This window comes from Empidonax traillii, unplaced genomic scaffold (assembly GCF_003031625.1).
Source record: "Empidonax traillii isolate 1590-97213 ecotype Southwest subspecies unplaced genomic scaffold, ASM303162v1 scaffold8:size5222938, whole genome shotgun sequence".
Lineage (NCBI taxonomy): Eukaryota > Metazoa > Chordata > Aves > Passeriformes > Tyrannidae > Empidonax > Empidonax traillii.
In genome coordinates this window covers 3792860-3815564 of record NW_020955201.1, presented here as the reverse complement: position 1 = coordinate 3815564, position 22705 = coordinate 3792860, and the positions used below count along the sequence as shown (strand labels likewise).

The following is a 22705-nucleotide window of genomic DNA, read 5'->3' as shown; positions in this document are numbered from 1 at the left end:
CTTCATTTAAGCTTGTGGCACTTAGTTTTGACAGTTAAAACATTGGTGAAATATCAATCTTATTGCTGTCACAAGCTAGTGACTGAATTCTCCACTGACATTTTATCACGTGGATGTTTAAACCAAATTCCATACTGAAGCCAGTAGGAATTTCATCTAAGTGATGCTTTAGAATATTCTACTGGTTTGAACAAAAACCCCCACACCACAACCAAGCAGGTTTATACCAAGCCAAGAACAAGCTCCAAAAAGATGATTTTATTTCCTAAAAACGTCAGACTTGAAGGAAAAGCTAAAGTGACTTTAATCCCCTTTGTACCTTTTTGCAACCTGCGTAAAATAAACGGCTTCTACCACATACGTAGGAAAAAAAAAAACAAATCCCTTTCACTTAGGCGGCAGACACCACGAGACAGCAGGAGCTTGCCCATAGGGCCGCGGGGAGCCTCCGCTTGGGCCGGGGTCCGCGGCGTCCCCGGGCACGCCTGGAGCCCTCCCCGCTGCCTGTGGAAGCGCGAAGCACTCACCACAGCCCCACAGATGGCCCCGCTCCCCCGGCCCCGCTCCCCTGTCCCAGCTCCCGCCGCCCCTCTGGCCTCACCTGAGCCCCGCTCCCTCAGCCCCGCGGGCGGGAAGTGACGCGCGATGACGCGTGACGCGATGACGCGCTGCCGGCGCGCCCGCGCTGCCTCTCCTCGCGGCGGGCGCGGGGCCGCCATCTCCCGCCATATCCCGCGGCGTGTCCCGGTCCCGTCGCGCCTCCTGAGCCTCTCCCGGACAGCCCCGCCGGACCCGACCCGCGGGCAGCGCCACTCGGCAGTGGCTGCCGTGGTCTGAGGAGGCGCGGTGGGAGGCTGGGCCGAGCCCAGAGGCCCCCGCGCCCGCAGCGCCATGGCCGCGTACAAGCCTGTGGTAGTGCAGGCGTGCCCCAAGCTCGGCGAGAAGATCACACAGGACACGCTGTACTGGCGAGGGTACAAGGTAGGAGGCGGCCCAACAGCAGCAGTTACTAGCCTGGAAATTTTGTTTACTGCTTTCCTGCAACTAATCGAAGTATTTTTTTAAATACGCGTAATTTTGTGTGTGTGTGTGTGTCCCATGAAAACACGTAGTGAATGAGTCAGTTGTAATGAGCGTTTTGGAAAAAAAAACTCTGACAGCCAGAGTCGAGCCTGGCAGAAGTGAAATTCCGTATCGTTGTTATTAAGAAACGATTTGGTTCTAAAGGCGTTTTGAACTCTCCGTAGGAAGAGTAGTTTTTATTTTTCAGTTTTCACGTTTGTTGGTGCGGTAATGTTTTTTTAATGATCTTTGCTACTGTTGTTTTAGACGCCCGTTCAGATAAAGGAGTTCGGTGCAGTAAATAAAATTGACTTCTCCCCAGTCCCGCCGTACAACTACGCTGTCACAGCCTCCTCGAGGGTAAGTGGCTTCTCTGAGGTTTTCATGGTCTTGTCCTTGTGTTGATATGATACAAGAAAATTTAACGCCTTGTTGTTTCTCCAGATACACATTTACGGCCGTTACTCCCAGGAGCCCATCAAAACGTTCTCCCGCTTCCGAGACTCTGCGTACGGTGCCACGTACAGGGATGATGGACAGCTGCTGGTGGCGGGCAGCGAGGACAGCAGCATCCGCCTCTTCGACGTCAGCGGGAGAGCACCACTGAGGCAGTTCGATGGGCACACCAAGTAAGGCAGTCTTGGCTTTCCCCTCCACAGCTTTCCCGGGCAACCCATGCTGCTGCCTCACCAGTACATAGTATTTATATGCCTGCTTCGTGTGTTGCTGAAAATCTGAGTTATACTGTTCCATGTTGCTTGAAACTGTCTCATGCAGATATTAACTGAGAAGTAGATTTTACAATTAAATTCAGACTTGGAGGGAGTTTTTTTTAAAAATTCTAAATATGCATTGAGTATAGAGAAGAGTAAATACGTTTCCTATATCCTGTAGGTGTCTGTTAATATGTTGTGTAGATACACTCTTACGACCTCCTGGCACTGATACGTACATTTTATTTGATGCTGGCAGGAAAAGAGTTCTAAAAAGGGTCTAAACAAAAACCATGAAGAAATATGCCAGGAAGAGAAGGGATCTCTTAAAAAAAACCCCTAACCAAAACATGAAAAGTTCATCATGATAGTGTGGGATGGGGAAAGATTTAGAAGTTCTGTGTATCAGTGAGAAGAAGACAATGCCTCAACATTGTCTGTTCAAGATTGCTGTGCTGTGGAAGACCAATGTGTATTTCATCTATGTAGAACAACAACCCCCCTTTCAGCAAGAAGCACCCAGGTTGATGTTGAGAGCGTTTCGGTTTGAGGTCTGTGTTTGTAGATCAGGTGTTATGTTTCACTGACAAGGTTAACTCTAGTAAGATTGTTGTGTTTTCCGTAAAAGTCGTTCTCTGTCGGGATGTTATGGTGATAATAAAGATTTAAATAGCAATTTTAAAGAATGAAAAGGTTGTCCAAACCAGTCGTACTTAAAACTTACTGTAATAAATTTTTCTTAAAATTCACTATTGTAAATGTTTTCTGAAGGACAGTGCTAGCACACAGACCTCTAAATAACAAGTGCAGAATTTAGAGCTTTCAAATGACATCTAGTAGATCTGTAAACGATTTAAGGCATACCATATTAGTGCTTAGGTAAGAATCTGTCAGCATGATCCTTTCCTGCCTGGAAATACAAAACCTAAAATATTTGAACCTCTGAAGTGAGACTTTGTAACTTCTGATGTAAAGAACCACTTTGCACTTTTAAGTTAAATTACTTTATTAAACTCTTCATACAGACTAACTTCTTGAAATATGTTGTATTTTAACTTTGACTATTGTGGACTTTGTTTTCTAGACCGGTTCATCTAGTGGGTTTCCTGTCTGATAAATACAGAATATTTTCTGGTGGTGATGATTATTCAACAAATTTGTGGGATATTCCAAGTGCCACAGAAATTGTCTCATATACTGAACATACTGACTACGTGAGATGCGGCTGTGCAAGTAAAGTGAATGCGGATGTCTTTATAACAGGTTTGATTTTATTCATTATTTATGCTTCTTATGGATTGAGTTGAAGAAAAATGCAGAAAGGAAGTTTTTCATACAGTAGGGTCCTGTTTGTTATATTTTAATAGTGGAAGATTAGTCTTCCTACACAATAGCTACTTTGTTGTTTCCTTTTTTTGCATGCTTTTAAAACTTGATGCTGACGTTTTGGGAAAACTCAGCATGAACTGAGTTTTAACATCTTTTGTTTTAGCCTGTTAGGGTTAACAGAACTATTGTAACTAGCTTTTGAAAGCTAAGAAAATACTGTGAATGAATCCTTTGACTCAGGTTGACTGAGGTGTTTTATCGGGTTTCCAGAGCAGAACAGTGGTTCTGGCTCCAAAATGAAAGGTTGGGTGAGGAGCTGTTTGAAACCAGTTCCTTTTGGTTTTCCTGGCAGTAGCTTTCTGTTAACCTGTGGTAAACTGCTTTGAAAAAACCTAATACTCCTTATATCCGGAGGCACAACAGTCTAGGTTTCATCAGGTTGCCTAATATTTATTGTTGTAAATACAGCTCATTAAGGGAAGTGAAATAAAATTAAAGCAAATTAGCCCTAGCTTCATCTTACTCCTTAAAAATAGAATTAGAAAATTTATGTTTCCTGAAGGCCATAAACTAACTAAGGTAAACCATGAGGAGTTTTTAAGGATATGGTTTAAAACATTACTATTAGCCAAGAGCTCCTTTAGGTTGTAGAACATTTTAGTTCCTGAAATAATTGAAATTTTGAAACTGAAGCTATTTATGGTTTGTAGGTTCCTATGATCACACTGTGAAACTGTTTGATGCACGAACAAAAAGTAGTGTCATGACAATAGAACATGGTCATCCTGTGGAGAGCGTGCTTCTGTTCCCTTCTGGTGGACTTCTAGTATCTGCAGGTAATTCAATAAACTGAAATAAATCAACTATCTTTTCTGTGGTCGTAATTTGAGAAATACTTCAGCTACTTATGTGTGGTGCTTCAATTTGGTAATGAAGTGGTGATGTAACAGCTAGATTTCTCAAATATCTTCTTTAGGAAGCTGCGTTTATCTGGAGGATGTGAATAGGCATCTTTTCTTTTTGTCTCTGTTTTGATATTCTTGTAGTAGACCCACCCAGAAAAAGACATTTTTAATGGCAAACTGCAGACTTTAATTAGCCCAGTATTAAAGTGAAGGAATCAACGTATTTAAGAAGTTTTGAAAAGATGGGACTCTGTCTTTTAATGTTGACAAGGTTTTAAAGTCTCTTCTTGCCATCACAAGTCCTGTGACCCAGTGGTTTACAGATTTTTGGTCTTTTTGGTAAGGAGTATGTTGAATCATTCATCTCCATTCAGAATGGCCTAAAAAGGAGCATGCTTGTAGTGTGTCTTTTCCCAGGAGATAGTCATAATGGAAGGGCATGGTGAGTAGGTACAGAAAACTGTGTTATTTATTATTCTGTGAAAACTTCTTTAGAGAAACATAAATGTGTACATATGTAAGACTGTTTTGTTTGCTTCCTTTTCACAGGAGGTCGATATGTCAAAGTTTGGGATGTACTAAAAGGTGGACAGTTACTGGTTTCACTTAAAAATCACCACAAAACTGTAACTTGTTTATGCTTGAACAGCTCTGGACAAAGGTTATTGTCAGGATCCCTGGACAGGTTAGTGCATTTTGTGGCTTTGTTGAGATTTAAATTCTTTAGAACTTTTTGTCCTTTGAAAGTAAAGAATTTGTGAACCTGTGGATGTATTTTGGGTTTTACTTGAGAACAGGTTTTGGAGCCAAGGTATGTAACTGATGTCTGTGCTTATTGCAGGAGAGTTGGTCTAGAGGACCTTTAAGAGGTTCTTTCCAGCTTGAACTGTACTATGATTCTATGATATACCTTAACCTTTTCTTCTTAATAACCTGAATGTCAGTAAGGATTGCATGTGCCATACAGGAATGCACACAGGCAACTTCTCAATAAGCATTTTGTGTTTTTTTTTAATTTCTGAACTGACCTTTGCAGTCTCTGTAAAGTAACTATTTTTTAATACAGTTTAAATAGCTGCAAGTGTATTAGTGTTCACTTTTTAAAAGCCTGAGTTTTCTGTCTCCTGCTGTTGCTTTTTGTACTCGAGATGACAGGTGAAAGATGACCTCCTGGCTTTTTTGTATGGTTGGTTTAAGTTGGTGTATACTGGTACTTGGTCTGTTGTCTCCAAGACATCAGAAATATGAAGTGGTCTGAAATGACAGTGGTCTGTTTCCCTCCTCTCTCCTGTACTTGCTAGGTTACCTCAGGCTTTATGATTACATAACACTACAATTCATCCTTGTTGTAAGATAATGTTTTATTTTCCCATTTTTTTAATATCTGATACTTTCAATGAAATCATTAAGGATGAGCTGGATACAATATCTATGGATTTACTTCCAGAAATTGTTAATAGATCTTACATTTAAAATAAAGAACAAATTTGAAATGATGCTGTTTCTTAATACGCATTTCTGAAGGCAAATAGTCACTACATCTGCCTTCAGTTTCTTCTCCTGTCCTTGCCCTATTTTCATCTTTTCTGGGGTAAGAGCAATCCTGTCGTGACTTGTTGATATTTTTTAACAGTAATAATTAAGAAGCTCGGTGGAAGTCTGAGGAATGTCAATACTCAGTTTCCTTAAGTGATCTATAGAAGTTGAGAGGGATGAAATTCCTGCAAAGTGACTATGATAAGGCACTACTAACAATACTTTTATCATTACTGTTCTGTATAGGCATGTGAAGATTTACAGTACTACATCCTACAAAGTAGTCCACAGCTTTAATTATGCAACATCCATCCTCAGTCTTGCGTTGTCGGTAAGTACAGTAGACATCTTTCTAGATAAGGTAATTATTGATACCTTTTAAGTCACTGAAGTAATTAATTTTGCTTTCATGGCTATTCGAGGTTTTTCAGAAGAGTGCTGTTGGATGCAAAGTGGGATGACTGATTATATTCCTGCTGACTGATAAATACATGAGAAATTAGCTCAGCAGAGTGATTTCTATGTGAACCTGGGCAAACTCGAAACCTTGCCTAGATTCCTTGACAAAGAGTTCCACATTTCTGATACTTGTTGTATGAAGAATTGCTTCTTATTGTTCCACTTGAATCATAGAATCATTGAATTAGCCAGGTTGGAAAGGACCTCTGAAATCATCAAGTCCAGCCCTTATTAGTTTCATTGGCTTCAGCTGATGCCCTTAAATGAGACATTGACCAGCTGATCTCCGTCATACCTGTCATAATTCTGTAGGCTATATTATATTATATTATATTATTTATTATTTCATAGTATGGTTTGGCTTGGAAGGCCAAAATCATCTTGTTCCATCCCTGCTGCCATGGGCAGGGACACATTGTAGTAGAAAAGGTTGCTCAGAGCCCCATCCAACTTGGCCTTGAACACTTCAAGGAAAGGAGCATCCTCAGCTTCTTTGAGTGAAACTTATACTTACTTTATTATGTAAGTGACCAGTGTTTTGAACAACTTTCATTTGTTTCTCAAAATCCTGCTGTTCCATGACAGCTTTGCTTTCTCCTAGGTGGTGGTCATGCCTGTTGTATGACGTGTAATAGCCAAAGGCAGTTGTCTGCCATTGAAAAAACACAAAACTCAAGCTTACAAAAGGATGTTAATGCATAGTTGAGCTTGATTCACTAGTTAGTCTGTAATATTGCTTATGAACAACATAACCTTGAAGTTGTCCCTGTTTTGAACAAAGTATTTGATCATGGGACCTCAAAGAGGTATCTATGATACTGTTATTTGAGCCTTATCACAAAGCGTAAAAATTTAAAAATCGCCATGATAGAGCACCAAATAAAACACTTGGGTCCTAGCTCTGTGTTTTCTTTGTTCTAGCCTGAAGATGAAACTATAGTTGTAGGCATGACCAACGGGGTGCTAAATGTTAAACACAGGAGACCTGAAGAAAGGAATGAAAAGTCTCAAAAGAAGAGACAACTAGGATATAGAACCTACGTGAAAGGAAGAACTTATATGCCAAAACAGGTATGAGGTGGTAAGAAAATGTGTTCTGAAGCCCTTGTCAAATTTTTTTTGAATGTGCTGGGTTGGAGAAAGGGAAGAGAGGAAGTACATAAAGACGTACAAGCTTGTTCATGGTAATACATCTAATCTACTATGTGTGTGTATTTGTCTAATTCTGAACTCATATTTGAATCCTAGGAAGACTTCTGTGTCAGTAAACCTGTAAAACGTGTTTTGAGGAAATACGACAAGCTGCTGAAGAGCTTTGAGTCTTCCAAGGCTCTTGATGCAGTCCTGGAGGTAAGGCATTGGTTTTTCTCATCAGAGTTGTATGCTGTCACCTGATGTGAATTTTTCCTGTATTTCAAACTAATTTTATCTTAGTGTATAACTAGAAAGAAATCAAACTTGGGTTTCATTTTGGTTTTGCTGATCTGATATGTGTTGTGCGTAAAGACACTGTTTTGGTGCTAAACTCTTTTATATGTGTCCAGCCACCCATCATGCTTCATACTCCTGAAGTTACAGTTGCAGTCATGCAGGAACTACATCGCAGAGGAACACTGAGGAGTGCGCTTGCAGGCCGAGATGAGAAGCAAGTTAATCTTCTCCTTACCTTTGTGGCAAGGTATTATTTTAACCTGAGTACCCTCTAACTATTTTGACACTTATTTTCTAATAACTAGTCACAGAGTTTCAACAGATCATGGGTAGAACATTGTTGCTCTTGAAATCTCACAAGCCTTTTGCATTCTGATAGCAAAATCTGGGATAGGTCTGAAACAGTTTACTTGTTAGCACAGAACAGTTTAGCTGATAGTATGAGATATTCTACTTCTTTGACAGACATTCAACCCTTGATCTATTATGTCTTCATGTACCTGAGGCTTTTTGCCAGTCCTCCAACCCCCACTGTCTTCCCAAAAGGAGGAGGTGAACACCACATACGGGATTTTTTTTTGACTTGCATTTCTGACTGCTGTTCTGTGCTATGTCTTCATGAAGAAAAAGTCTGTATGCCTGTGTGAGAAAGCTACTTGTTGATGGTAGGAATGCAGTGGATAAAAGAATAAAACTAGAATGTCTTCCAATTTTGCAGGCGTGTGATTGAGCCAAGATTTACTCCTGTGCTGGTGACTGTTGCAGATATGATCACTGGTAAGGACAACACAAAAAAGATTCTTAAAGTTAGCTACCTTGGAAATAAGGTTGAAAGTGCTACAGTTTTAAGAAAACAAACCTTTATGGGTTCGCTTATAAGTAGGAACTCAGTGTCAAGAGAATGATCCAAAAAGAGACATTGCCAGATAACTCTGACCACAGTCAGTATCTGATTTGCACTGGCTGCAGGAAGCTCCTTGTGGTCTCTAAGTATCTTTGATACTTCATGTTTCTATGCTTACATAGTACAAGTAACTTCTTCTGTGAGGTAAAAATAGTATTAGAGATCATAAAAACATGTTTTTATTAGTTTGACATACTGTTACATTGAGTACATATGACCACTGTATTTGGAACACTATTAAAGTTGTTTTGTTTGTCCACAGGGTTGGACTTGTGCCAGATTCCTTAAAAGCATCTCTAACTAACTAATGCAATTTTCACCTTTTTATACATATGTGGATTCTTAAGTGATGTTTTTCTTTACAGATATTTATCAGCCTGTGGTTGGGCAGTCAGCGATTGTTGATAAACAGTTCTTGAAACTTCAGGAAGCTATAGGAAAGGAGATTGATTATCAAGAGGAACTACTAGAAGTCTTGGGAATGATGGATACACTGTTTGCTACTTTTACTGAGAAAAGAGATGCATACCTAGAAGAGAACGAAAGGAGTGGTCTTACAGAGACCATTGAAACAAATAGGAATGACTGACAGCCATCACAGCAAATTGTCACAAAAATATTGTGGAGTTGGAATATATGATCTGTTCTCCTTGTAACTTCTTATAATAGTGACTGTCAAAATAAGCCTTTCTGTGTTGAAGATCTGTCTTCCAAACTGTGTTGCTGAATAGGCTTAATTACTAAAGACAGAGAAAGAAGGAAGTTTTCAAGATTTTTCTTGCAATATTTTTGAATGATTGAATTTTTTAAAGTTTTATTCTGAAGTTATGTAACTTTTTCAAGGTGTGTGTTGTTATTATTTGATTTTATTTACCAGAAAATAATTGAGATTTGTCTAATTTTAATGTGTCATTGTCCTTATTTAAGGTTAGTATCCTGTCTCACATCCTTGGAAATAGGAACAAAATGGCATATACATTGATAACACTTGACTACATTGAGTTTTCTCTCCCTGCTTCATCTCCATTTCAGACTTCCATGAATTCACAGGAAACCACAAAATGACTCAAGAAAAGTACTTGCTTATGTATATTGAAAAATATGAATTATATAGAAAGTAGATAATACTTCTAAAATGAAATTAATTCAAATTAAATAATGGTAATGAGGGAAATGCACAGCAGTGAGAAAATAATCAGTTAAATGTCAGAACTCAATTTTTGTGTAATTCTGTCACTTCCTGTCTACACCATTATCAGTATGTGTTTGAATGCTAGGGTAATGGATTATTTTAACATCCGGCAGTGCTGTATCACTATATACACATCGGAAACAGAGGTGTGCAAAGGCTGTTGAGTACATTTAGGATGACACTAGGCTCTTCCTAGAGCCTCCTTATTCTGTGAACCGGTATTGCTTGGAGTTGAAGGCACGCATTTCTCTTGGCAGTGTAGCATCCCACGGCTTGAAAACTACAAATCATGACATCAAATGTATTCTCAGTTCTTACTGACAATATTCATGTCTAAGGTATGTATCCACTGTAGTGTCTCAAAGTTTGGTGTGTGGCTAGCAGAAGCACAGGAAGAAGTTGGATTAAAATAGCTGGATAGTTGGATTAATTTGATCTTAATTGGAGAGAGAGAGAGAGATTTGATGGATTGACTGTTCAGTGGATGCGAAGTTGGCTAGATGGTTGCATCCAGAGGGTAGTGGTCAATGGCTCAGTGTCCAGATGGAGATGAAGGATAGATAAGTGGTGTCATTCAGGTGTCTGTACTAGGACCAGTATTGGGTGTGCCTTCATCAATTACATTGACAGTGAGATTGAGTGCACCCTCAGTGGGTTTGCAGATGACACAAAGCTGAGTGGTGCAGTTGACAGATGTGAAGGACAGGATTCCATGCAGAGGGTCCTGGACAGACTTGAGAAGTGGACCCATGTGAACCTCATGAAGTTCAACGAGGCCAAGTGCAAGGTCTTGCATCTGGGTCAGGGCAATCCTAAGCACAAGCTGGGAGCTTTGTGTCAAAAGACTTGGAAGTGTTGGTGGATGACAAGCTCAGTGTGACCCAAGCTTACATAGCCTGAGGTGTCGGATTTGCTTGCCTTCAGCCCCTGGCCTGGGTGCCCACTCTGCACATCATTAGCAAAGCACACTTGGTTGAGCCATGAGCACCAGTAGTGTCTTACAGTGCCTGGGCGGTCATTTGTATGTGGTTGAATGTTTGAGTCAGTAATCACTAGCAGTTAAGTCTCTTTAAAGAAGGAAAAACACACACAAACACAAAAGAAAAGAGAAAAGGTGGATACCAGACTCTCTGTAACCCAAGACAGGTGCTCAGTGCAGGAAGGATATGGACCTATTGAAGTGAGTCTGGAGGAGGGCCATGAAGATGATCAGAGGTTTGTAGCATTTCTTCTGTAAGGACAGGCTGAGAGACTTGGGGTTGTTCACCCTGGAGAAGAGAAGGCTCCAAGGAGACCTCATGGCCTTTCAGTACTTTAAAGGAGCTAATAAGAAAGATGAGGGCAAACTTCATCAGGGCCTGTTGTGATAGGAAAAGGTGTAATTTTTATAATCTAAAGAAGGGTAGATACAGACTAGACATAAAGTTTTTTTACAATGAGAGTGGTGAAACAACTGAAACAGGTTGCCCAGAGAGTTGGTAGTTTCTCCATCCCCGTAAACATTCAAGTAATTGCAAGAGGATTGGACTAGATGATCTTCAGAGGTCCCTTCCAACCCAAACTTCGATGATTCTCTGATCTTACAGGAATTTGATGTTATGATGTTTATCATTCATGATAGTCTTTCAAGTGAATTTGCCAAGGTAGACATGAAAACAGGTGTTAGATATTGTCTATACAAATTGGACATCTGATGAAAACATAGGGAAACAAATGCTATTTAAGATCTTGATGTCTAACAAGACGTAAAATGAAATTTGGAAGACTTACTTGACCAACCAGTTGTATAATGAATTCTACTGGATTTACTACCTCTGCATTGAAAGCTAGTATTTGTTCAGGTGACAAACTTGCCAAGCTTGTCTGATCTTTGTATCTCTGTTATTCTCTGTAACGAAAAGTAATAGTTTCTTTTTCCCATTTAATAAGATTTTTTTACATTATGCAAGCTTTTCTTCGGTACCAAGATAATCAAGTTATTGAGGAGCTTGAACAAGATACTGTTATTACCACTGTGGTGCCTGTTGCTCATGTTCTTATTTTATATAATACATAATAATTATGTAATGTAATATAAAACTTCAAATTCTGGCTTTTTTGACAGGTTGATGGTTGAATAAAATAGGAAAAAAAGTTCCAGTTTGCAGTGTGCTGATGCATGTTTAAAATGCTTTATGGCAGTGCTAAGCCTACATCTTTTTGTTCTACAAGTGAAAAAGTAATTTATTTATATGAAAATGTGGTTATTTTTCCAGCAGTCCATTACCTTATGCTCCAGAATCTAATATTTGAAAGTATTTAGATAGAATGTCATGAACTGAAATAGTTGAAATAGTTCATTGTGCATTAGATTGGAGTGTTGGGTGTCCTGTTTTGGGAAAGGATATTACTCTGCTTATATGGAAGAGTGAGCATTTACTGCACACAGCTTGTTCCTTTACTTGTAGGTCATTTGGGAATAACCAGGTTGATTTGTGTTTAAAATATAGTTAATAAATTACCTTGCCCCACATCAGACAGTTACCTACAAAAGCATGTCTGTTATTAATTATTTTAATATACTTTTCCTAGGAAGCATTTTTGCAGCTGTTTGTTGGAAAGAGGGAATACCTCCTTTTCACCGAATGTTGTGGTTCAGGAGCACAGCATGGAGGCTTCTCTAATGCACCCAGAATTAGACTGTGTTTCAAAAAGAACAGTAAACACTTCCCATTCCTGTGTTCAGGCACCTGAATTATGTGGGAGAAATGCAGAGATGAGCTGGTTGGTCACTTTGTTCATTTTATCAAGCCTTCAACTGAACATTCCTCGGGAAATGCATTGATCTCTCTTCCCTGGACTAATTCAGCTAATGAGTGAAACTTTTATTGCTAGATCACTTATATATTCTAACTTATTGAGGATAAATACATTTGTATTTCAACAGATTTGCATTATAGAAATACAAGAAGGTGGTTTCCTCGGGAACTGAGGCTTGTCAGTATCTTATAGTAATACTACATCCTGTTGGAAATTATATACATTAAATTACAACCTTTAGATAGTAATTTTTGTATCTTTTTCAGTTGTGAAAATTTGGAATTGAAATCCTGAGTCTAAAGCTTCTGCAGATGCACCTAGTCTTCTTTTCTAGGATAACATGCAGTTGGATAGCTTGTTATATTCAGTGGTGAGTGAATATGGCAACTGAAGTAAAGCAATCCTTATCTATGTTTCCAGTAAAGTATGCTGAGGCTGGATATAAAGGAAAGGTGCTCTAAGATGGTTGCAAGCCACCCTTAACCTGGCTGTACCCCATGAACCTGTATCTTTTCCTTCTGGTATATTTTAACTTTTCAAAGTCCTGACCACACCGTAACCAGCAGGTTATCTCTGCTGCTCGAAGTTCTGGACTTGTTCTGACAAGTGCAGCACAGGAAGTCCCTCTTTCTTTGTACTCTGCACAAATGTTTTTCTGTGTGATCAGCCACCCAGAGCAAAACAACAAAAAGTTTAAACTTTAGAGATGAATGCACACCTCTGTAAAGCCATGAATCTCTTGCTGAAACACTCAGGGTGGTAATGGGGTTCTACTGTCTTCTCTCTCTCCTCTAGGGAGGTATCTTTGTGGTCTGTGCTCTGTTACAACAGTCTAATATGCTTAATTTTAAAAATGCTGGTGAAACTATCATGCATTTAGCTGGTTCAAGGTAAGTAAATTAGCAGAGTTTAATTGTGTTAAGGACATCTGGTAAGAAGACAGTAACTAGAAGCTTGAAATTTTTTATTATGAAATGTGAGTCAGGTTGTGATCCTGTGCTATTAACTAGGGTCTTCCAGTGCATTTACCAGCTCGAATACAGCTTTTTTATTAGCTGAATAGGCAATATATAGGCCTTGGAATATCAGCTGTCAGATGGATTTTATTATCCTACATACAATTTTTTTAAACTATCAACACACTATTGTAATGTAATGGCCAGTCTTCGTGAACGAAGAACCGGGGAAGGTCTTTCCACCTTCCAGCCTGCACATTGGATTTTTTAGGTGAGACACAGTGTGCGTGGAACTGAGCCCACCTAAGGTTCATCTGCCGGGGCCAAGCGAGCTTGGACGGTGGCAGCGAGGTCCTCAGGACGTAGATGGATTGCCGCCTTACAGGGCTAACGAGCTCCATCTGCCCGGGGAGTGGCCCCGACCGGGAATCGAACCCAGGTCTCTGCGGTGACAGCGCAGCGCTTTTACCCTCTAGACCACCAGGGGCTCCCCAACACACTATTAATGTTCTTACTATTCTCATTGCAAGTGGTTTTCAGTTTAAAAGTCAGAAGCTGCAAGAATCCGTGCAGGTATGGGAAAAGAGTAAAGGATGGAAAAGTATGGCAATAGAGCTTTGATCTCAGATGACAGCATTGGAGGACTTGGATAACATTTTTAAGTATTGGCTTAGTCAGTTTTAAAGTGGTAGCATTGCTCAATAAACTAATACTCAGACCTTACTTAAATTCCGCTTCTGGGCTGAACAGACCCAGCATTCCTATGCTTTCTCTGGTTACCTTTAGTCTCTTGTGTTTCCCAGTATTTGGGCCAAGGAAGTACACACCTTTGTCATGTACCAGCCACTGTCTCACCGTAAAACACTAATTCTTTCATACATTGCTTACAGCACTTGGATAAACCTTTTTTCATCCCCATGACATTGTGCTAAAATGCTCCTGTTATGATGAAAGTATGCTGTCCATATACATGAATTCAATTACAGTGCACTAAGAGGGAGCTTGGGAAATCTCTACCCCCCCAATATGGTACTCACAACGCAACATCTTCAGTGCTTCACTGCCATTACCATTGAAACAGGCTGGCAGAAAAGGCTTAGGGAACCACATAAGATGATTTTAAGAACAGCTGAAGTTACGTGTTGCGTATGCTTGGCAGCCGAAAAGCCGAAATGCGGTGTGGTTTGTCTGGATCAACGCAATATGCCGCACGAAACACGCGTGGAGAGGCCGGGCAGCAGCCTGATCAGCCAGCGCCTTGCGTGGGCAGCTCCCAGCCGTCTACTGCGGACCGGAGCGGAGGGGAGGGCTCCGGCGGCCTTGCGGGAGTGCCGGGGCTGCCGCGGCCCCTGCCTCGCCGGCGGGCTCGCACCCCGCGCTCCTGCCAGGAGAGGGCAGCGCGCCCCTCCGAGAGGCGCCGGGGCTACGCCGCCCGGGGTCGGGACGCCGTCGGGGCCGCGCAGGGTTCTCCGCGGGGCTCCCGCCGTCCTTTCACTCTCCTTTCGCTCCCGGTGGGGAGCTCGGGCAGCTGCCCAGGGGTCTGCTCCTCAGGAGCCGTGCACCACCCTGCCATCGCCCGGGGCCGTCACAAAGCTCCGTTCCTTCGCCCCGCGGGCTGCCGAGGCCCGGGGGCGGTGCATTGGCGAGGCCGCCCCCCCGCCCTCTCGCAGGCGGCCCGTCAGCGCCGCCGCCTCCTCCCGCCGCGGCTGAGGCGGCCGAGCCGCTCCCGGAACGCTCGGTGAAGGTAAGGCGGCCTCTGCCTCGGGCGGAGCGGGGAGCCCGGCCTGCGGCACCTGCTACCCGGCAGCCCCGGGGTCTCTGCGCTGGTGAGGAACGCTGCCTCGTCCTGAGCCTTCGCCGAGGCGCGACGTCGAGCGCCGGGGAGCTGCGCCGATGTTCCCCAGCTGGGGCGGTGCGCAGTGCGCCCGGCCGGGCTCCGCCAGTGCCCCGGCACATCGTGTGCCTGGGCTGTCATTTGCCTTCCAAAGCCCCAAAACGGGGGAGAGGGATTCATGTGGTATGGGTTTTTTTGGTTGTTGTTGTTGTTTCTGGGTTTTTTGTTTGTTTGGTTGGTTTTTATTATTATTATTATTATTATTATTATATGTTACTTTTTTTTCTTAAGGCCATTATTTTACCATAAAAGCCGCTCATGGTTTTTTTTCCAAGTTCTTGCCCCAGTGTGGACAAGGTACTCACTTTTGATCATAAGTGTGCTTGTCTTTCTCAGAGCAAAAAAAGTTTTTAACGTATGTACTTTAACTTCTTCAACACTGGAAATGAAAACTTTTCTGACAGTAAAATAATAAGCAATTTTTTAAACAGTTCTTAGGTAGATTTTGTTGGGACACTGGTATGCAGAGCTTACAGATATGCCAGTTTTCAACCTGCACAGTGATTTTTCTATAGAAAAAAGGCTGTGAAATTCTACTTAATTTTTAAGAACTTTTTCCTGTCTCTGTATCTGGTCCTATACAAAAATGAAGATAGTTCTCCTCATAAGTCATTATAAGGCACACAAATGTGATTGAAAACCTAACAGATGTTTTCTTTTACAGAGGTAATAGCTCTTTACACACATTGTGAAAGTAGGATTTGAGTAAGAGGGATTTTTCCATGTAGGTAAAAAATTAATTGTTTTCTGTGAATTCAGTATGAAAAATTGACAGGACAAAATGGTGAAAATATTTTAGTACTAAAGTGCTTTTATTTTTTCAGAGTGGTGTTTGAATACCAACTGTAACTAAGAAAGTGTTTTGTAGATGTATCTTAATATGCTACCAGGAATCTCATTTGACTTGTAAATTAGATATTATGTCAACATTTTGTTCTGTGATATCATGGATTAATATTCCTTTTGCTTGATCTGAAACTACTGCTGTTATGCAGAAGTTCCCATTCTCTCCTCCCGAGATTAGTTCCTTTGTGGGGTTGTTTCAAAAGGGTATAGTGTGTAGTGGCTTGATGCTCTTTGGATCTGTATAATATGTTGAATGAGAGCGTGCACAAGGATATAGGAAGGATAGCTTATGACTAACGCAGTGACTCAGATTTGCCCAGATTTCGGCTTTGCCATCCAAAAAGCAGCTCTTTGCATGGGCACGTATCAGTCAGCACATGCATATCTTGATTTCCTGGTTATACATGGGGTAATCTCAGGTCGGGAATGTGTTCTGTGTACCTTCTACAAATAAGTATTTTAGTTTCCAAGGTGCTGCCTAGAAGAGGAAGCAGAATTTTTATCACAATGCATCTGTGCCCAGGTATTGAAGCTGCAAAAGTCTTTGCTTGTATGAGGAGTTTTTATATGTTTTGACTGGAGTGCTCCTTTTTATTTTTTCCTCTTCTGTATTAGCTTGAATATTACTACATCTGTAGCATCTTCTTACCACCTGTCTAGGAATGTTTGTGGAATTTTCCTAATGTTGTCTGTTGAAATTCTTCAAAAATTACAGAATTTTCAAAATTTTACAGATTTCTGTAGCAACTAGTTGAGCTCTGTGAGTTGGATCTTCCAGATCATTAAGACAAGCAGGTACCACCAAACTACAGTAATAGTTAGAAGAGGGCTATCAGGTGGAATAGTTGCCCTTCTCAATAGAAGCTGCTTCCTTGAATACAAAAATTATGTCTAATCATTTTTGGTATGAAAAATTTATTTCTAGCTCCTAATGGCTTTAGAGTTGTGGCACAGTCTCTAACTGTCCACGACAGTGGAATAGAGGTTATAAAAGGGTCATTAAACACACAGAATATCCCCTTACCCTGTTAGTTATAGGACTTTGGTGGATGACCAAGCCTGAATAATGATGAAGTGTCACAGATAGCACCGGAGCATGCATTTGAACGCATGTGTAGAACCAAACATTTCTGATCCACTTCTTTTCTACCTCGCCAGTAAACTGTACAACCGTGCTGCATGAACTCTGTAAAGGGTTTGCTTTTGTTCTGGTCCCATGGCTTCATAGGGCCCAAACCAGGGAGTACTAAATTCTAAAAGCCGATAAAACTTTCATATTTACACAGCTACTATCTCTGTCAAATTGGGTGTTGAAAGGGTAAGGGAGGTAAGACAGGTATCTGACAATATTATCAAAATTATTTTATTTTGTTTCAGTAACCTTACAAATACATTTGGGTGTTTTTTTGCCTTTCAGTAATGTGTAACCCACTTTCACATTTTTAAGGTTTCTAAAATCTAGAGCCCCATTTTATTTCTAGTTGAAATGAAAACACTACATTAAGAATATTTATTCAGGAATGCATAAAGAATGTATTTTGCCAGCCTCAGGAGCAGGGTTCTGTTGTAAGGCATTTTTTCCTAGAGTTGTTTCTGTGTTTTAAAACCCAAGCCTATTTTTAAAAGGTTAAAAAGTCTGATCCTTTCTTGGAGACTATTTAAATATTTTCCCTTCTAAGGAACACAAAATAGCTGTGCTTCTAACAAATTAAAAGAAATATGATAGCCATGAATTGGGTGATGTTGTTTTGGAGAAAGATTTAAGTTTCTTTTTTTCTCCAGTTGTTGAAAAGAGCAATGTTTTAAAAGGTGTTTAGCTGTATTTCTTCTGTTCACTTGCTTCAGGAGCAGTTAATGTCTGGTGAAGTAATCAACACTGGTGCAAGCTGCTTCATGATAAATTTATTAGGCAAAGGTTTATTTTACCTCTCAGTTTGAATACTGTCAGAAGGCAGTAACTGAAAGTGCTTGTGAAGCTTCTAGCTGAGGGTTTTGCTTTGTCCTCTCTCTAGATGTTCTGCGCTCTAGATGTTCAGGAAACCCAAGTGTAAAAATGATGTAAAAAGGTCATGTCAAAAACTTTGTAAAGCTTAAAACTTTAATGGTAGGAATGTGATATTTATTTTCCATGTATTTTCAGCTTGCTACTTTTTCTTTTAATTTATTTCTTCCAAGGTCTCTTAGTCAGATCCAGAGAAAGGATCTGCACTTAAAAGAACATTCTGTACCACATTTGTCCCGGAGGCTGTGCAGTGCAGTTCCTGTTTCTTGGGAAACTGTGAGTGAGCCTTCAGTGTACTAATCTAATGTAACTCAGATGGAATCTGTAAATTCAGAAACACAGTTAGGTTCTGTAGCTGTGTTTTTGTAGAGGAATCTGTGGGATGAGCATTATTAGTGGAACCTGGCTAGTCTGTGAGAACCACACTGAAATCTCACTTTTTTGAAGAGTATTAAGATCTAAGAGTTATCGAGTATTTACAGTAACTCATGTCCATCTTAGAGGCTCTCTTGTGGGTTGATGTAGCACCTACCTCCTACAGACTAATACATGGTTAAAAATAATGAAACAGTGATAATGGTGACTGTAACACAGTCAACAGGCAGAAGAGAGCTCAGTAGACCTCTGGATATGCATGTGCTGCTAGCTTTTGCAATGCACAAGACTTTTTTTAGGCAAAGATAATACATTATAAAGCATCACATGGGATGCTCTGGGTATTCCTGCCTGTCTCTCAGTTCCTGTTGTTTCAGGTCATCAGAAATAAAGATTTAATGTGCTTGTTTTGATGGTTGTTGTAAGACTATCTTCAGTGTTTTACAGAGATGAATTTCCATGTGACCATCACCAAAAAGAAATGTAATGAAAAAAAGGAAGAATTGAGTTCCAGGGCATCTGTGAAGCATCACTGGTGGTTTATTTACATAATATGACATTTTTGACACTCAGTGAGTTGATTTACAGTTTATGAAATAGCAGGTCTGTGGCACAGAGGTGTGGGATTATGGTGTGAAAGGAGAATATAATGAGCAGAGCGCGAACAAAGACCTCATGTTTTCTTGCTTTGTACCTGCTTTTGAGGCTTGCACAGACTGTGGTCTGGTGCTGCTTAATGAGCCATGGAGGCTCATTCTGGCAGCCACAGAGCCCTGAGTTAAGTGAAGTCTGTAGGGGTGACTGCTGAATCACAGAGCAGCATCGAAGCCAGAGTCCTGTCTTCACCTTCTCTATCTCTTTCTACCAACTAATATGCTTTATTTACAGGGAAGGGGAGAGAGTCAAGTTGCAAGTTGTGAGCTGGATTGTTGTTGGATCAAAAAGTGTTCTTCTGTGTTTAGGAAAAGGCTGATGATAGACAGTAGGTGCTAAGACAGCCAAATAGTAGTCGCAGTGTTGGCCGGAGGGTCACCTTGTCAAATGGTAGAAATGCTTTTGTGCTGAGATATTTATCTAATTTATTTGGTAGATACAGAGTAAAAATGTTTGATAACTCACATCTTAAAATGCAGTTAATCCAGTACCGGCTGTTTTTATTTTCCATTGGTTTATTTCTGTATTGTGGTCCTTCTAACATATCTTGATGATCAGGGACACCATGCTGTAAAACGCAAACATTTGTAATGTTGCAAAAATTGCATATATGACAGTCCCATAATTTACAACCAATAAATAAAATAGTGGGTGAGGAAAAGTGTGTGAGGGATTATTGAAATCTCTTGCATCTTTGATAAAATCTAAATTACATGTTACTGTTTGTCATAATAACTTGGGCTGGTCAGGGACTGGCAGTAGCATTTGCCATTAGGTTTTTGTAGATTAAAAAAATGTTTAGTTACATAAAATTATTTTCAAGATTTTTTGTTCATTTTTATATATTTACCTTTACTTGAATGAAATCGCTGCTGCAAGTCTCTTCAGTTTGCAGCACATCACAATAAAAGATTCCAATAAATTTACTGCTAAGCTGGATGCTGAAAGGGGTTTTTTATGTGTATAGATGAATCCTGCTACTGCTGCCATTGGTAACATGAGCAGTGCCTGAAACTGGACCTGTTTGTCCGTTAGATGCCCATCCTGCTGGTTTCTTTGTCAGAGGTGCAGGTGTGAGAGGAAGGGGTCAGGTGTTGGTTTGTGAAATTACGTGCACTCATGAGGCCGGAGCTGGACCTTCCCCTTGCTGTGTGGAGTAGGACTACTCAGCCCTGGAGAGCATTTGTCAATGTGGCACCTCGTGTGCATTGTTGATGCTGCTTTCTGTGGACCTGAGCAGCATTTTGCGGTACAGAGGAGGTGAATAGTGAGGTTTATGTGATGGTGTCTCCTTCAGTCCCTTGCTCTGAAATGGAGTTTGCACAAGAGCTGCACCATAGCCAGAGCTGAGTATTTCCTCCCTATGTGCATCCTCTTCCTGCCTCTCGCAGCCACTTCCAGGAGGCAGGCTGAGTTACTGTAAGCCCCAGTTGGAGGAAAGATATGAGCCATTCATGGAAATTTTTTTTCTAAACAACAAGGACTCCTGGAAGTGTGAGAAAAGCAGAAAAGGCCACTCAGTGCTGTATGTTGACATATTTTGGTTCTTCTGCAGGAAGCAATGAGTACCATTAGGTACCCCTTTGTATCCAGGAAACACCATTATAAGCTGGTTTATCAGGGCTTTAAATGCAGAAAGTACTGATTGTGTTTCAATATGGTTCTTGTCAGGGCTGTATAAATAACACGTGCTTCTGATGAGCTAAATCTTCAGGTTATTTATCCTCTCAGGATTCATGTTGATCCAGGCACTTTCTATTTACAATTGCACAAGCTCCCAGGGGACCCACAGTGTGACACAAGCAAAGAGTGAAGGGAACAGAAGCCAGGATGGCACCATCTCTCCAGTAAGTTGTGTTTGTATTATCCAACACAAAAAATCACTGGTGATGCAGTGATTATCCTCCAAAGGAAGAGCTAAATTATGTTCTCTTGTGCACATTGTTGTAGAATAGGTAGACTAGACTGATTCCTGCCTTTTTCATCCTTGCAGAGGAGGAAGATGTCATATGACAGAAGTAACTAGCAGTACTTCTCATTCTCTTTGCATGGGCATAATGATTTGGTTGTGCTCATATTTTCTTGCAGTGGAGATGGTGGAGTTTAGTTTGGATGTGTTCCATTAAAGATTGAGAACCACTGTAGGTGAAGGGATTTTATACAGTAGAATAGAGCAATGGCATCAGAGAGCTGACTGACATGTCTTTTTTCAGCCAACCATGAAGAGATGCCCTGTGAGTAGCAGTAATTGTGATGTCTGGGTTAGATATTAATGTGCTTCACCTGTTCTGTAAAGTGACACTTGTGAAAAGCTCTACCTTAAACTATTCCTTGTGGAACTAATGTTACTGTTTCTTAACTTACCTCTAACCCTGATTTCTTCTGTACAAACAAGTCTGTGCTTCCTGTGCTGCTGCTTTTAAGGTTGCGTTCAGGATGGTGCTGCTAGAAATTGCTAGAAACTGCTTTGTCTGTTGGAACGAGATGCCTTGGAGTCAGCTGCAGGATACTTCCTCCCTCAACAGAAAATACGAAACCCTTCTGTCTCAATCTGACTGCTGACTAGGATGGCTGGATTAGTGTTTACCTCGACACTCTTTTTGTACTATATGAAAGGTTTGGGGTTTTATTGGCTGAACAATTTGTAACCAGTGTAAAGGATTTTGCCTTCCTTTCTAAAACTGTGAGAATGTATGTCCTTGTGAATGTAGATGAATGATTGGGCACCAAGAGATGAGGATTAACAAATTCATGGTTTAAAAGGAGTGTATACTGAGATGGTGGGTGGGTCATTGTAGGCAGGGAAATTCTCAAATCCTATTTGACTCGTAGAAGGCTGTACCTGTGCATTAACAAGCAGCGAGCGGGACAACTGCATTGTTCTTGGAAACTTCATCTGTAAAAACAAGGTCATATCTGAGCTGAGACAGCCTTCTCTTAAGACAGACTTTGTTCAATGGCCTGTTTTAGCAAGTAGAAGACTTGTGCGTAGCTGATGAGCTCAGACCTTGCTGCTGTAAAGATGAGGAGATTTTTCTGGAATGCTCTTCTTATTTGAAAGGAATACTACTTTTAGACTATGGATTTACAGAATGTAGTGAATCAGAAGTATAATAGTAGAAATCAGAGTTGCTATGATGACTGTAATTATATTAATTCAAGTGATGACTTGTATCAGTTGCTTGCTGTTTAGGGTGGTTAAGGCAACCTGCCTTGGGAATAACTTCTATGAAGTTGCTAGAAAACTAAAGCCAGACACTTAGGATATTGGTGTGGAGTAAAAGTTGCTACAATGTGTCTTGAGGTCAAATATAATTTTTTGCCTCCAGAATTAAGAAATGAAATTCCCACTACTTCATTTGGTGCAGCTATGAGTCTCAGGCTCAGCATGATCCATTTTGTTTACTGTGTCTATTACGTGAAATGCACACAGCATATTAACTAAGACCAGCCACCCCTCCTCCAACCTTAACATAGGCATTACACCAGTGTTTTCTCATTCTAGAGACATTTGGTGCAACTGGGTAGCTGATAAGCCTAAAATCCTTTTTCCCCTAAATCTGAAAGATGTTGACCTAATTTGCGGACATGAATCACGTATAATGATAGCAGTACCTCTTGATGGGTGTGTAATAATTCCACCGGTTT

At 40.7% G+C, this 22705-nt stretch overlaps 1 protein-coding gene across 1 annotated transcript; it reads left to right on the top strand.

Moving 5' to 3' along the window:
* Positions 1-825: 825 nt before the first annotated feature.
* Positions 826-9319, top strand: UTP15 (UTP15 small subunit processome component). The gene is made up of 12 exons (XM_027883314.1): positions 826-981; positions 1330-1422; positions 1507-1691; positions 2860-3038; positions 3815-3940; positions 4559-4694; positions 5792-5876; positions 6926-7075; positions 7253-7354; positions 7549-7682; positions 8154-8212; positions 8705-9319. Exons 1-12 carry the CDS (start codon positions 892-894, stop codon positions 8926-8928), a joined length of 1563 nt encoding a protein of 520 aa, XP_027739115.1. The 5' UTR covers positions 826-891; the 3' UTR covers positions 8929-9319.
* The last annotated feature ends 13386 nt before the right edge of the window (positions 9320-22705 follow it).